General features: G+C 39.2%; 7 protein-coding genes across 7 annotated transcripts; all 7 read left to right on the top strand.

Moving 5' to 3' along the window:
- Positions 1-1,231: 1,231 nt before the first annotated feature.
- TM35_000191060 (methyltransferase) lies at positions 1,232-4,315 on the top strand (the record flags this gene model as incomplete). Its single annotated transcript, XM_029026604.1, has 1 exon — positions 1,232-4,315. One exon carries the CDS (start codon positions 1,232-1,234, stop codon positions 4,313-4,315), a length of 3,084 nt encoding a protein of 1,027 aa, XP_028881928.1.
- Positions 4,316-4,605: 290 nt separating this feature from the next.
- TM35_000191050 (putative heat shock protein DNAJ) lies at positions 4,606-5,568 on the top strand (the record flags this gene model as incomplete). Its single annotated transcript, XM_029026603.1, has 1 exon — positions 4,606-5,568. One exon carries the CDS (start codon positions 4,606-4,608, stop codon positions 5,566-5,568), a length of 963 nt encoding a protein of 320 aa, XP_028881927.1.
- A 274-nt stretch (positions 5,569-5,842) lies between these two features.
- Positions 5,843-6,649, top strand: TM35_000191040 (putative DNA repair protein; the record flags this gene model as incomplete). Its single annotated transcript, XM_029026602.1, has 1 exon — positions 5,843-6,649. One exon carries the CDS (start codon positions 5,843-5,845, stop codon positions 6,647-6,649), a length of 807 nt encoding a protein of 268 aa, XP_028881926.1.
- Positions 6,650-7,017: 368 nt separating this feature from the next.
- On the top strand, positions 7,018-9,441 carry TM35_000191030 (uncharacterized protein; the record flags this gene model as incomplete). Its single annotated transcript, XM_029026601.1, has 1 exon — positions 7,018-9,441. One exon carries the CDS (start codon positions 7,018-7,020, stop codon positions 9,439-9,441), a length of 2,424 nt encoding a protein of 807 aa, XP_028881925.1.
- A 373-nt stretch (positions 9,442-9,814) lies between these two features.
- Positions 9,815-11,635, top strand: TM35_000191020 (uncharacterized protein; the record flags this gene model as incomplete). The annotated part of the gene is made up of 1 exon (XM_029026600.1): positions 9,815-11,635. One exon carries the CDS (start codon positions 9,815-9,817, stop codon positions 11,633-11,635), a length of 1,821 nt encoding a protein of 606 aa, XP_028881924.1.
- A 220-nt stretch (positions 11,636-11,855) lies between these two features.
- TM35_000191010 (uncharacterized protein) lies at positions 11,856-12,716 on the top strand (the record flags this gene model as incomplete). The annotated part of the gene is made up of 1 exon (XM_029026599.1): positions 11,856-12,716. The coding sequence occupies one exon, from the start codon at positions 11,856-11,858 to the stop codon at positions 12,714-12,716; it is 861 nt and encodes a 286-aa protein (XP_028881923.1).
- Positions 12,717-14,031: 1,315 nt separating this feature from the next.
- Positions 14,032-14,436, top strand: TM35_000191000 (uncharacterized protein; the record flags this gene model as incomplete). The annotated part of the gene is made up of 1 exon (XM_029026598.1): positions 14,032-14,436. The coding sequence occupies one exon, from the start codon at positions 14,032-14,034 to the stop codon at positions 14,434-14,436; it is 405 nt and encodes a 134-aa protein (XP_028881922.1).
- Between the last annotated feature and the right edge of the window lie 532 nt (positions 14,437-14,968).

Here is a 14,968-nt window from a genome sequence, read left to right as displayed (position 1 = left end):
TTTTTTTTTTTTTTTTTTTTTTTTTTACTTCGGTTTCATCAATGTTTGCTTTTTATTCAATACAAGACGTTATACTTCTATAACTCGTCTGTACCAGAACACAAACACTGCCTACTAAATAAATAACCAAATGAAAGAGAAAACCCCCAATGCGAGAAGGGAATGAAATTGAAAAAGAAAAAAAAAAAAGAAATGCAAATGTGTACACCATACTACTAGACGTGCAGTTGAGTGAGAAATCTTGGGGGGCGAATAGATTGTGTAGGTAAGAAGCTCACCCTTCAAAATGCACCTTGAAAACAATTCGGAGATAGTTAAACAGAAAAGGATGAGGTGTATGTCATGTAAAAAAAAAAAAAAAAAAAAAATGACCCCTTATTTTCTGTATAATAAACCTTCTCCTCTTTGTTTTCTTCTTGTGTTTTTTTTTTTTTCTCGCCTATGTATTCGGTGTACTGGCTCTGCTTTCGTGAATTCTCCTTTTCATTCATTCCTTTTTTTCTTTTTCTTCTACGGCGGTTAATTGTATTTACGCAGCACCCCCTCTGGAACTTAACAAGCTGTTCTTACTGACGGAAAGGAGCAAGTGAAGGTAACAGTTTATTGTTTAGACCTATGTCTTACAAACATTGACTTACAGAGGGAAACATTCAAGGTTGGCACGCGCACATACGTACGTACACGTACGAAATAATAACAGAGATACGTTTTGATTGGATTTTTTTTTTTTTTATTCTTCACTACTTTTATTCTCCTTATTTCATTTGACTTTACGACTCTCTTTTGTTGCGTTTTCATTTATGTGTCTGGACTCTGTTTCTGCTTGAGAGCTCAAGGGTGTCCTTTCACTGCCTCTCTTAATAATGGTGTGATAAGAAAAGAAAAAAAAAAAGAGTGTAATATAAAGACCTTTAAGCGATTATTTTAGCAAAACTGTTAATACAAGTTGGAATAAAAATGGTTGATTATGTTTTTTTTTTTTTTTTTCTTTACTTCATGCCCTTTTCTTTATAATTTTTTTTCTCGTTTTTTATCTGGATGGCTGTTAACAAACAGTTCTGGAGAAGTGGATAAATTTACTGATGTGTTGGTGTTAAAACTGTTTTTTTTTTAACTCATTTACTTTGTTCTTGGAAAGGTGCACTGTTGTGATTTTTATTTATTTATTTGTTCTTTTTTTTTTTTTTACCAATTTTTCCTTTTCTTTTACTTGTTTTGCGCTAAAGTAGTGATGACCTCTCTGACCTCACTTTCGCAGCTTTACGACTGTGCCGAGAGTCTGCTTGGGAGACAGCTGCTGCTTCCCGTTGATGAGGAGTTTGTGCGGTCTGTGCACACCTCACCGCTCTCTGCTGCAATTCATGTGCATTACAGAAAACTGCTGGCACGAACACGTCTTGAGGAGTCCACTGAGTCCTCCGGCATACCGCAGCTCCTCTTTGCATACGCCGGAGATGCCGTTATTTCTAGTCGTGAGGGAGAGTTTATGGGGCCACTGTGCTCACCCATGCGAAAGACACATGGGGCGGTGCTGCAGTCTAATCCGTACTTTGTGTCAGAGAAAAGCGATGGAACACGGGTGATTCTGGTATCTCATATTTGCCCAGAGTTTCCATCTTGGACTATACAGGAGAGTAGCGGCACTTGTATGGACACACTTCCCTTGGATGATGTTATGACACTGGAAGAAGCCCGTCAGTATTTATACGAAAATAACTCACCTCCGACGGCTTTCCAAGAAATACAATTATCGCATGGTCTGTTTCGCATAGAAATTCAGACAGGGACTTCATCAAGTGAAGTTGAACTGTTTACACTATACCGTCACACGGAACATGAAACTAATGAGGTCTCAGAGAAAAAAGGTTTGAATGCTGAAAGAAGAATAGGTACACGACATATGGCATACTGTTTCGATCGTTCCATGGGTAAGGCCTATCTTCTGTTAGAAGAATATAGGGTTCCCTCTCTTCATTCTTTTGTTATTGATGCAGAGTTGATGCTTACAGTTAAAACTGAAGCAGATGAAAATGTTCAGCTTCTTTTAGGTTGTTTCGATATTTATCGCTATACGTTTTTAGAGGAAGGTTCTCAGAAAGATTTTCGTTTAACTCGTTGGTCAATGTCTAAACGGTATGCTGTGTTAAAGGATCTTATTATAGAACCTTTACATGATTCAAAAAAATTATCTTTTACAAAGCCATTATTACATATTTTTGCAAAAGAAATGCTTCCACTCAAATGCTTTGGTGAATGTATATCGAATCTGCATCGTCATGAAACCAATGATGGTACGAGTGGTGTGGTGTATTACTACAAGAGACCCTGTGGGGTAACGAAGAGTGATGGATTTATTTTTACACCCGAAAAGTTTGACCTTGTTCAGGGCGCGAGCAAAGTTCAACTAAAGTGGAAGTGGCCTTCCATGCTCTCAGTGGATTGGAGTCTTACTGGTATTGAAGGTCGTAATAATGAGTATGTGGTTGATATGTTTTTCCGAAAGCGGCGTTTCGGTCATCGACCTGACAGTGTAGGAAGGGTGCGTCTTTCTTCCTCTATGACGTTTCTAAATCCGCTTTCGTTGTCAATTCCTACAACATCTTCTGTTATTGCTGAATGTGTGTTTGATCGGGACCAGAATTGTTGGTCTATTGAGCGTCTTCGCAGTGATAAATGTGAACCTAACTCTGTAGTTACTATTATTTCTGTGCTGGAGAGCCTTGTGGAGGACATTAACCTCAGTGTACTTGTAGATATTATTGGTATGAGAGACACCTTGAAGGCTGAATGTGTTCAACATCTCCAAAAAACTGTATGTGAAGGTCATGAAAAGGAGAAGAAGAAAAATGAGCAAAACGTTAGTTTACTACGGTCAATGGATGAGAAGAAGGTGTGTCAATTAACACTTCGAGCTACACAATTGCAAACACAGGGTGAACACGAAATTCATCTTTACTGGGCTGTGAGACTTTTAGGTGAAAAACAACATATTCCATGCGTTCACTGTAAAGTAAGTGAATGTATGGGTTTGGGTTTTGACTGTCCTGTAGAAAATAGCGCATCAAGACTTACAGAGAATTTGTATATTGCCTTGGCGAATGCTGGTGGGAGCTATGCGTGGTCAGATTTTACAGTCAGTGTTGTTTTTGATGGTTCTGTAGGACGTTGGAAAATTGTTTCCCTCCAACCTAATGGTGATAACCGAAAGTCTACATGTGTTGGTGTAATTCAACACCTTCAGTGGCTTCTTTCTTGTGGTCATGAGGATGTAATAAAGCTTCTCAAATCACATTCGAATGAAGATAATCTACAGAATATCATCGAATCAAAAGTTGATTCAATAGTAGAAAGGACAAATATTCATTATGCCAGTAAAGTGAGGGAGTTGTCTACTGGTAAAAATCGTAGTGTCCTACGTCATTTTAATAACTGGATTAAAAGTCTGCTGATTACTACTTCGGTATCTTATGTTAAACGAAACGGTGATAATCAGACTTTATCTGACCGTCCTGCCGTGGCTGACTTTTGTTGTGGACGTGGTGGTGATCTCTTTAAATGGAGGGCCCACAAACCCAAAGTACTTTTTATGACAGATTCTTGTTTAGAGGCTGTTGCAGAGGCAGCAGCACGTTATTGTGTTTCAAAGGGTTTGAGTTTGAAGGTAATACCACAAGATAAAGAAAATACTGGTGTTCCTGCTTATTTTTGCGTGTGTGATGTTTTTGATGAGAATGGTACACTTGATATGGAGCTTAATGGATTCTTTCAAAAACATTTGCAGGAACAGCGTCTGGACATTATTTCCTGCCAATTTTCTATTCACTACGGTTGTAGCACCGAAGAGCGTGTCTGTGCATTTCTCCGTACTGTATCCACGGCATTACGTTCAGGTGGTGTTTTCATTGGAACAACAGTGAATGATACGGAGTTGCTTCGTAGAGTGCGTGAACGTGGTGCTGAATTTGGTAACGATGTGTACCAAGTAAAGTTCCCTTCGAATGACCCTCAATGTACCTCATTTGGTGTTGAATACTTTGTATCCATTGAAAAGAGTGTAAGCGAACTTCCTGAGTACATGGTTCCATGGGATCACTTTGTAACGCTTTGTAACTCTTTTAACCTTCAGTTGGTGGAATCATCTGGTTTTCTAGAGTATGGTGAATCGCACTACAACTCTCCGCTGGGTCAGGAGCTGCGTGACTCTGCTGGTGGAGGCGGGAAGCGCGATACAGATGGTCACGTTTTGATTCGATTGTCACCAGAAGAAATGGAGGTGGCAGGGTTATTCAGAACATTTTTCTTTGTTAAAAACTGATTAAAAGTTAATGATTTACGCTTATATATATATATTTATTTATTTATTTATTTATTTATTTATTTACTTACTGTTGTATCTATTCATATACATAATTATATACATATTACTGTTTTTTTTTTTCCTTTTTATTATGGTAGTTTTGCTTCTTTTTGGTTTAATTGGTATTGCTTTCTTTTTTTTTTCTTTTTCTTTTTTTAAAATTAATTAATTAACTTAACAATGAAATAGTTCTGTTTTTTTTTCTTTTCTTTTCTTCCGTTGGTATAAAGATACTTCGTACCGCCACAATGTTTGGTTTTTCTGATAACATGAGTGACATGATAAACGCCTTGTTTTCTGAGGGTGCTGGTGATTTTGGGTTTGAGTCTCGTAGTCGAAGGCCCAAGACAGTTTCTCTTGCGTTGCCTGTTACTCTCAGCGATCTTTATAATGGAAAGAAAATTGAAGTTTCACGTTCACGAAAGGTGGCCTGTACCGCTTGTGAAGGACGAGGATTTAAAGGGAAGCGCAGTGGCACATGTCAGGCATGTCGAGGGAATGGGGCTCGAGTCATTGTACGTCAAATGGGAATGATGATGCAACAGATGACTGTACCATGTGATGTCTGTGGTGGAGAGGGTCGTAGGATTGATCCAAGAGATGCATGTACTGTGTGTCAAGGACAGAGAACGGTTGAGGTGGAGTCTCCTTTAAGTGTTGAAGTTGAACGTGGTATGCACCATCACGAGGAATTCGTTTTCAAAGGTGAGGGTGATTGGCACCCAGAGACAGGTGTCCCGGGTGATATTGTAATCGTGTTGGAACAGGTAAAAGATGAACAGTTCACCCGTGACGGTGATGATCTTCACTTGACACACACTATAACTCTGGCAGAATCTTTGTGTGGTTTTCAGTTCGTTTTAAAGCACTTAGATGGTAGGGAGTTGATAGTGCGTCGTGAGCGTGGTGAAATCACAAAGCCTGGTGAGGTAAAGATTGTGGTTGGTGAGGGGATGCCAATACTACAACGACCTGGACATTGCGGTGACCTTGTGATTCAGTTCAACGTTACGTTCCCAGCGAGATTGGAGCAGTCTCAGGTTGATCTCTTGAAGTTGGGGTTACCCCCTCCAAAGAGTGTTGACCTCCATAAACACGACGATGCAGAGGAGTGCTACGTCTCTAGAGAGGAGCTGGATCATCTCCGCAATGAGCTGGAGGATGATGATGTAAGGGGAGATGGTCCAAGTGTGGGGTGTGCTGCTCAATAAACTGTAATCAGATCTCATTCTATTATTTATTTTTGTTATTACAATTGACTGAAATCTCTCTCTCTCTCTCTTTAAATATATATATATATATATATATATATATATATATATTAATTATCTATCCTGTGTGGCATCGCATTTTAGCTGATGTCGCAAACATCATGTGGTCTTGAGTTTTCTTCACCTTTTTTTTTTTCTTTTTCTCCTTATTTTGTTCAAACCTCTCCTACCTCTCTTCCCTGATGTGATATTGTTTGCCCTATGAAGGCGTGGGATGCCACCAGCTCCCCGTGGTACAGTTGCGATATCTGAGAGATGTATGGGCGGAAATATCGCCCGACTCATGCAGCGACACCGATACCTCCTGGAAAATTTGGGGGACGATTCTTGCGACTTTCTTTGTGGTGGAACCCGTGTTTTATATGTTGATGATCTCAATCGGCTCTGTGATATGGCACATAGAGACATGATATCTCAACGTCTCTCTTTGGCAAAGTCACGATTTAATACCTCTGGATCTAGGATTGCTCTTCTACTTCTATCTGGATCACAGGATCCGAGACCAGATGTTTTAGCATGGCTTAATATTCATTGCAGTGTGGAGTTAAACTGTTTGGTTATGCTTTGCTGGACGGAAGAAGAGTGTGCAAGCTTTTTGGAGGGTTTGGCTGATTCTTCTTTGGGTTCTGTAAACTATCGCATAGCTCGAAAAAAAGAGAGCACACCAGTTCCAGTACTCATTGATGCCTTTACTCAAACGCCGCAGTTAATGACACGCAATGATGTTGTTCGTGCTGCACACCGCTTTGGTTCAGCAGCTAAGTTGTTCACAGTCACCTCTGAAGATTTGGCCGTTATTCCAGGGTTTGGACAAAAGAAAGCTGAAAGACTCTTCGCGGTACTTAATGCGTCCTTTCAAACCTCTCGACGATCGGTCTCCGAAGTGTTACCAAGCCAGACCGCTCCGAATGACGTTGATAAGGTTGGTAAGGAATCAGTGAGGCTTCCTGCACAGGAAAAAATGTTCCACGTTCTTCACCAATTAAGAGAGCGTGAGATGGACGAAGTGACAGAGGAATAATTTTCTTATTACATACACTAATTGAAGAATATGATGTTTTTTTTTTCTTTTTCAGTTGTTGGAGTCTTGCTTGACATTTTGACGGTGATTTCTCTTTTTCTTTCTTTCTCTCTCTCTTTTCTTTTCTTGTTTTTTTTATTTGGCTGGGGGTGGGGTGGGGGGATCGCCGAGAGAGGGGAGTAGTATACACAACTAAAGGTAGGACCGATAATAATAAGGTCCTGGATCTTTTCTTTTCCTTTGCCAGACGAGTGGAGTTACAAAGGGGTAAGGCGAAAGCATTGAAGAATTAAGGAAAATATCTTTACTTTTGTTCTTTATAACATTTTTTTTTTCTATCTATTTAATTCGGTTCTTTTCTATCCTTGATGCCCAAGGATATCGTCGCTTCTGCACAATGCGATTCGGCTCTGTTGCCAGAACGAACGAAAGATATTATCCAGCAATTGGTTTCATTGCGCTATGAATGTGCTAGTTGCCTGAATAATATTCGCCATGACGTAGCCGTGTGGTCATGCGATGACTGTTTTCGCATTTTTCACTTGTATTGCATAAAAAAATGGGCTAAACAAGGAGAGAGTGGTGATGGATTGTCTTTTCGTTGTCCACATTGTCAGAAAACACACTCTTCTGCATCGAAATATGTTTGCTTTTGTGGTAAAATGCGTGATCCGCCGTATGATCCACATATCACGCCACACAGCTGTGGTCAGACTTGTGGTAAAGCCAGACCTTTCTGTCCACATCCGTGTCCGTTGCAGTGTCATCCTGGACCTTGTCCGGATTGTTCTGCTATAGCTGGTCCTCAAACATGCAGTTGTGGGGCAACAACATATACTTGGCGATGTGGCAACCCAGATCCGCAAAAAACTTGCCAGGGTATTTGTTCTAAAGAACTCAATTGTGGTAAACACAAATGCAAACGAACTTGCCATTTAGGTCCTTGTGATCCTTGTTCTGAGAAGGTGCAAGTCATATGTTACTGTTCTTCAGAGACTAGAGAACTTCTTTGTCCTGAGTCATCTTTCTCTTGCGGAAAGGTTTGTGGAAAAAAATTACGTTGTGGTGTTCATTTCTGTGATTTAGAATGTCATTCTGGTTCTTGTCCACCGTGCAGTAGAGATCCATCGGTGGTTTCTACATGTCCTTGTGGTACGATTCCTTTAACAATAGAACGTCTAAAGTGTGATGATCCAATCCCCACTTGCACCAATGTATGTGGTCGTCTCTTGGATTGTGGACGTCATGCCTGTGAAAAATTGTGTCACGATGGAGATTGTGAACCTTGCAAACATCGTTCACTTACTAGATGCTTGTGCGGAATGACACAAGTCTCTCTTCCTTGTAAGGATCAGGATGGGTTTCGTTGTGAAAAAGTTTGCAAAACAAAGTTATCTTGTGGGAAGCATGAATGCCGTGAAACGTGTTGTTCTGCTCGAAAAAAACCAAATGATGTTAAACACAACTGTAATCGTGTGTGTAATAGGAAACTAGCATGTGGTCATGAATGTCTTGAACCATGTCACCGTGGTTTATGCCCTCCTTGTGCCCATGTGGTACCAGAGATCCTTAAATGTCGATGTGGAGCAGAAATGTTAATGCCACCGCAACCGTGTGGAACTCCCCCACCAAAATGTAATCGTCCTTGCACCATTGTTCCTCCTTGTAACCATCCACCTTCTAAACATTCTTGTCACTATGGTGATTGTCCTCCATGCATGTTTCCTGTTAAAATGATGTGCGCTGGTGGACACACTATAGTGGGTAATATTCCTTGTAGTGCTGAGTTTGCTTCTTGTAAGAAGAAATGTGGTAAGTTATTGGCTTGCGGTCATGAATGTATGCGAATGTGTCATCCTGGTCTTTGTATTGATGAATCTCATGTTTGTGTTCAAATATGCGGAAAGATTCATGAAGAATGTGGTCATGTTTGTAAATCAAAATGTCACTTTTCACAGGAATGCCCGCAATGTCAGGAGGTTGTGGAACGTCGTTGTGAATGTGGTAGAAAAATTGAACATGTTCCATGCAAAAAGTTTTTAAAGTTTCTAAATGAACACCCTGAGGATAATTTGGATTTGAAGTGTAATGCAGATTGTCTTTTTGAGCAACGTCTTCAAATATTAGCCAGTCGAATAAAGACACCACTTCCTTCTTCAGTAAGGTATTCTATCCCCTTGTGGTCATTTGCACTACAAAATTCAGAATGGATTCGAACAATAGAAGAGCAGTTATCCAGTTTCATAACGAGTGATTCTTCTATGAAATGTATGAAACCGATGCCTTCGGAAAAACGTGCTATTGTTCACTCACTTTGTCACTTCTATCACTTGCGCTCAGAAGCTGTAGATTCTGAACCCAATCGATCTTGTATTCTTACAAAAACACCGATGACTCGTATTCCTGTTCCTTTGCTAAGTGAGGCAATTACTGAACCTGATAGATATAACCCAATTATATTTATAAAGGAAATCAGCGAACGTGATGATATGCTTTGTAAGCGTGTTATTGTCATGAAAGGCCAACATGTAAACATTGTATCGGTATCTCGATCTTTACAAGACTATGCAGGTGACTTTGTCTGTGAAACGGAAGATATTCTCTCAAATGGTGTAAAACAGATAAGGACATTTTTCATTAATGAAGCCAAACGTCAGCAAGCTTATCGCCATCTTCGTGCTATCAGCCCTCCATTTGATTTTTTTATTCCGACTGTTTCCAATGATCGAGGATTTAAAGAGACGAAACCTCCATCATTGAAATCATGGGTCAAGACAGTTTCATCTAAGTGAATAAAAAATGATAAAAACGTTTTAAAGACATTATGACGTTTGAGAGTCTTTTTTTTCTTCTACTTCTCTTGTGTCTCTGTATATGTGTTTGGTGGTAGTGGTGGTGATAAACCCTGTGACAGAGAAGTTCGACCCCTTTCTTAATATGGATTTGGTCTGAGACTTTTATCCCATATTAAGATTATATTATGAACAAATAATAATAATAATAATAATAATAATTTTTCTTTTAGTTCTTCTTGCTGATCCTTTTTTTATTACGTTTTTCTGTATCCATTTTTTTTTTTTTTTTTTCATTGTTACATTTTATATATTTTGCAAGGGTTTATTTTTCCCTATACATATACTAGGAGAGCTTGGATGAGGGTAATTAATGAATCATTTATTAGACAGCGATGATAACGTGCAAGGTGGACCTTCGGTCAAGCCTGCAGCAAAGGAGCCATTGGTTGGGTGGCAACCCCCACCTAGCCCTTGGGGAGAGGAATCTGTTCCCATTGCAGCCAATACCGTGAAGGTTGGGGAGGCAGGTGTACATATTCCAACAAGCGAGGTCATCGCTCCTTCATCATTACAAGCGAATAAATCGGAAGGTCCACTATTATCGTTTCTATCTTCAGAGGAAGTGGCTCCTGCGAAAGCAACACTTGTAAAGCCACAATCGTGTACTACACAACAAGAACATGAGTTTAATTATGCGCAGCAGAATCACTCATCACATGTTTCTAATATTAAGCCATTGATAACATTAACAGAGGAAGTCACGGTTGCACTGCCGGAATTGCCGCCTCCGCCTGAGCAAAAGATTCCGCATCAAGACAATCTACCTAAAATAAAAGATTTACCGCATCCCAAAACTGGAGTGATGATAGAATCGTCCTTTTGTAAGGATGACCAGAGTTCCTGGGGTTCTTTTTTAGAGCTTAAAAAGAACACTGAAGAATCTGTATCACGGATGAAATGTTTTTATGATCAAGTGGTAAAGCTACAATTGACGCACGAACAAGAAGCTGCGTCTTATCGCGATACTTCTGAGGGTATTATTAATCAGCAGCGTAAACAACTGGATGTTTTGGCCTCTGATTACAAGGACGCCTTGTCAAATAATGAAAGTTTGAAAAGTCTTCTAGAGAAAAAATCTTTGGAACTTATGGAGTATCAAAAAATAAACTATGATCTTAATATACGTCTCAGAGATTCAGAGCAACGTCGTGCCCATCTTGAGGATCGTGCTTTAATTGCGGAGAATGGTCGAAATATCCTTGAAATTCGACTAAGAGAGTTAGAAATGCTACTGGAACATACCACACAAGTGGTAAATGGATTACGTGAGCGCCTAAACTCTTATGATAAGGACAGAGAGCGGATATTGCATGAACAACGTGAAGCCTATGAGGAGAATCGAAGAGATATTATCAACTTTTATAATGAACGGGAGAATCTAATGTTACGTAATTTTAACGATTCAGTAAGGAAACTTCGAGAAGCTATGAATGATACTATAAAAGTACGTGAAGAACGTCTCTCAAAAACTTGGTCTGATATAATTTGTGATTATCAAAAGAGACATGATAGCATCGTAAAAGAGTTAGGTATTTTGAGAGAAAATGAGGAAAAGGAATACCGAGCAAAGATCGCTTGCATTGAACAGGATAAGGAGCGGTGGTATGATCAATATCGAAAGGAGATGGATCTTCTTGAGGAACGGCATAAAGAAAGGGAGAAACATCTATTAACAGATATTGAGCGAAGAGAGAGAGAACTTGGTGAAAGGGAGCAAAGAATGCGCCTGCTACGTCTACAAGAGGAACAAGAGGCGAAGGTGGCATTATTAGCCAAAGAGAGTGAACTCAAGGCATATTACCAGAAGATTACAGAAGAGATTCGCACATCATTTGAAAAGGAGCGTGAAAAACTTTCTGCCTCTTTTCGTGAACAGATACAGGATCTCTCTCAACTACACCTTAATAACGAAAGAGAACTTGAACGACTGCACCGTGAAAAAGAGCGTGAAATGGCGCAACGATATCGTGTCGCAGGATATGAGGTTGATGACCGAAAGGGAGACCTTGATCTTCGTGGAGTTTCTCTTCAAACACAGTCTTCATTGTTATCGAAACTTGATGCAATTGAGACTCGACAGCGTGAGCGTGCTGAGAAAACGCGAGCTGCCTTTCAAAACTCTATACAGTAGGGGTTTCGTTTTATATATTGCTTTTTATTTTTATTTTTACTCCGTTTTTTTTTTCTTGATTTTGAATATTCGCAATCTTTTTTTTTTTTTCTGTCTTTATAACTCTACCTATCTTTCTATCTGTTTGTATTATACATCTATTAATATAATTATTGTGGTTATTGTTTAATTAATACCTTATTTTTTTACTTTTTTTTTTATTCTAGCGATATTGACAAATATGTGGCGTCATCATCTTCGACGTCTAGAGATTGTGGTGCACCCTGAGTTGCGACGACAGGTGGTTCCCATGAAACAAATCCATGGTATTTTTTGCTCTTCGGAAAGTAATGGAATTGATGAAGGCGAATTACTTTGCTGTGTTCCTTTTTTTAATACCATTGCAACAAATATAGCAATTGCTTCTCCGTGGGGAACAGAGTTGATGCATGCGATTTCTTCTTATAGTGTTATAGCAGATGGTGTTAAAGTTGATTACTCCAAAGAAAGTGCCATTACGACGGTATTTTGTGCTCTTGCGATGCTGTACGGAAGAAATCCTCTGAGTGATTATCTTCAATGGATTTCCCTTGAGAGAGGAGATGAGGATGAGATACGGCGCAAACTGGGTGATGATGGATATATTAAACTTCAAACCATTGACAAACTAAACAACTCTATATTACTTGCTCTATGCGAAGACGCTGCAAAGATTGGTTCTAGGATACCTGTTGAGGCAATGGATAAAGCGCACAAGATCTGTAGTAGCCGATGTGTAGATGTTCCGCGCTCTCATAAAATTTTTGGTGGGCCATCATTAGTACCATTTATGGATCTTATTAATCACTCAGATAAGGAACCCAATGTTGCTGTATACATGGATACAGCGAGCTCATTGAGGGATGCCTTACGTAACTCAAAAAAGTTGTCAAAAGATGTTTTTGAAAAGTTTTGCAGTACTCAATGTCCTTTTTATGTTATAGCTAGAACTACGAGAGATGTTGCAGCAGGGGAAGAGTTGCACTACCAGTATGTTGATACTCGTACTGATTCTGCTCAAGATTTGTTGTTTTGGGCCTCCCGATTCCATTTTTGTCCCTAAATATCCTTTGTTTATATATATATATATATATATTGTTTCCCATATGCGTTTTGTTTGCCCCTCTTCTTTCTCTCTCTCTCTCTCTCTCTCTATATATATATATATATATATATATATGTTTATTTCTTCGTTTTTACGCTTTTTTTTTTTTTTTGCTTCGGGGTTCACGATTAATAATTCACAAAAGCTAGAATATGGTAGATGATACTCGGCCGATTTCCTACTTCTGGGACTCTCTTTTCCAAAGTTTGACACCAAGAAGTTACACAAGAAAAATCTCAAAGGAATTAAAAGTTAAACGTGCAACAAAGTCAGTGTTTTGCTCTGCAAAGTCTGAATGTCTCCCATCTAGGTTTTGGTTCTGCCGTACACCTCAGCGTGTACGAAAAGGAATAAGCTTGAGAACCCCACGGCAAAGGACAAAAAGGGTACACTTTTCAGATGATGTCCATGTTATCTTCATTGATCGTCCAAACCGTTCAGTTTTGTAAGGTGCCAGGAAGCATCTGCACACACCAGAGTATGCGGTAATGTTCGATGTAGAGGTCGATTTTGATTTTTTGGAAAAAAAAAAATGTGGTGAAAATTACACTTTTCTCAATAAAGAGAAGGCGCAATGGGGTTAAGTGAGAAAAAAGATGGTTTGACTCAGTTGTTTACATTGGGGATGTATATTAATTTATCTGGATATCAATCTTCGCTGTATTCTCCTGACCATTACTGTTATAACGCCGATAATTTTTTTGGTACCTTTTTTTTTCCTTCTTGGACAGCTTCTAGAATGGTGTGGAACAGCAGAAGTCATGATCCTATTGAAAGTTTATTGCAGCGTAGATTGGGGTGTATTAGTTTACATTGTTGATGTCAGACCTTCAATAAAAAGGATACTTCTTCTTTGAGAATTTTTGGTTGCTGGAGATGTTTTTGACCAGAGCAAGTAGGTTTTTCTCTTTTTTGACGGTGTTATGGGAATCGGGGTTCAGATTCCTCTCGGTCCAACTTTTTTTATCCTGCTGAAGTCGACTGACTTCTCTTCAGATAAATTTTTTTTTTCTTTCCTTTCAATACCATACGTACTTTTACAAAGTTGTCTTTGTATTGATTATTGTGGTGCTATGTCAAAGTGAAAACAAAAAAAAAACAAAGAATCATTGTTAAACAATTCAATCAATCCCTGAAATCGCCGTACTAATATATGTAGCCATCCTTACTGGAATTCGGTGGATCTTGCAATTTTTTTTTTCTTCTTCTTTCTATCGGACGATTGGAAACTTTCTTTCGTTATATCAGCTACTTTAGAAGCAGAAGTTATACAATGGATAGCAAGAATTCCGATCCACCTGCGGTAACCATTGTCATTGACCCGCCCGACACACCGTCAAACTTTCTTGGATATAATGTTTTGTGCTCCTCACTTGATAGCGACTACCTGATGCAACCCATTAATGAGGCTGAGTACGACAGTGAGACTCAGGCATGTGTTGACATTATAAGTGGTAAGCACAGTTCATTTTATGAGCACTACACACAAAAAGCCACACTAAAAAAGGGACTTGACGTGGGACCAGAATCTCCGCTACCACCACCGCGACCACTGTCGGACGGAGATAAACTGGCACCACCTCCTTCACGTGGTCTCCCCATCGCGGCTGTACCATGCTCTGTTCTTAAGGATCCAGTAGCACGTCGTTTGGCAACAGGAGTATTCCCAAAAGAATGATCTGGCATTAAAGACATTATTCATTTTAATAATAAAAAAAAAATTCAAAGATGTTTACTATGTCGTAGGGGGAGGGTAATATTATAGATTGGAAGGTGAATATAATTTTATTGTATTAAAAGTTTCTGGGATGCAATATTTATGGCTAGTGCTCTCTTGCAATATTTAAAGGGATTCCAGTGACACAGATTTCCGCAGCAACGATAGTAGGGATTTTCAGCGTGAACTTACTGATACATTATACTTCATTGTTCTTGTATCACATATAAAGTGACGACCCTTATTATTATTATTATTATTATTATTATTATTATTATTATTATTATTATTATTATTATTAGTATTGTTAATGAACAGAAATATTGGGTGTGCAATCTTTTGGGGTTTTGGGGGCGACAGAGAATATTATGGTCGAACTCTTAAAGTGTGTATTGTACCAATATATTCCTGTTGCTGTCCAGGGCTGGATTGCTGACTCGAGAGGGTTGTAACTTGACGAGATGGAGCCTCCTGCCAGGGGATCTTTTCAGGG

Source organism: Trypanosoma theileri (genome assembly GCF_002087225.1).
Source record: "Trypanosoma theileri isolate Edinburgh chromosome Unknown TM35_Tth_19_V1, whole genome shotgun sequence".
Classification (NCBI taxonomy): Eukaryota; Euglenozoa; class Kinetoplastea; order Trypanosomatida; family Trypanosomatidae; genus Trypanosoma; species Trypanosoma theileri.
This window is presented reverse-complemented; position numbering and strand designations above follow the sequence as displayed.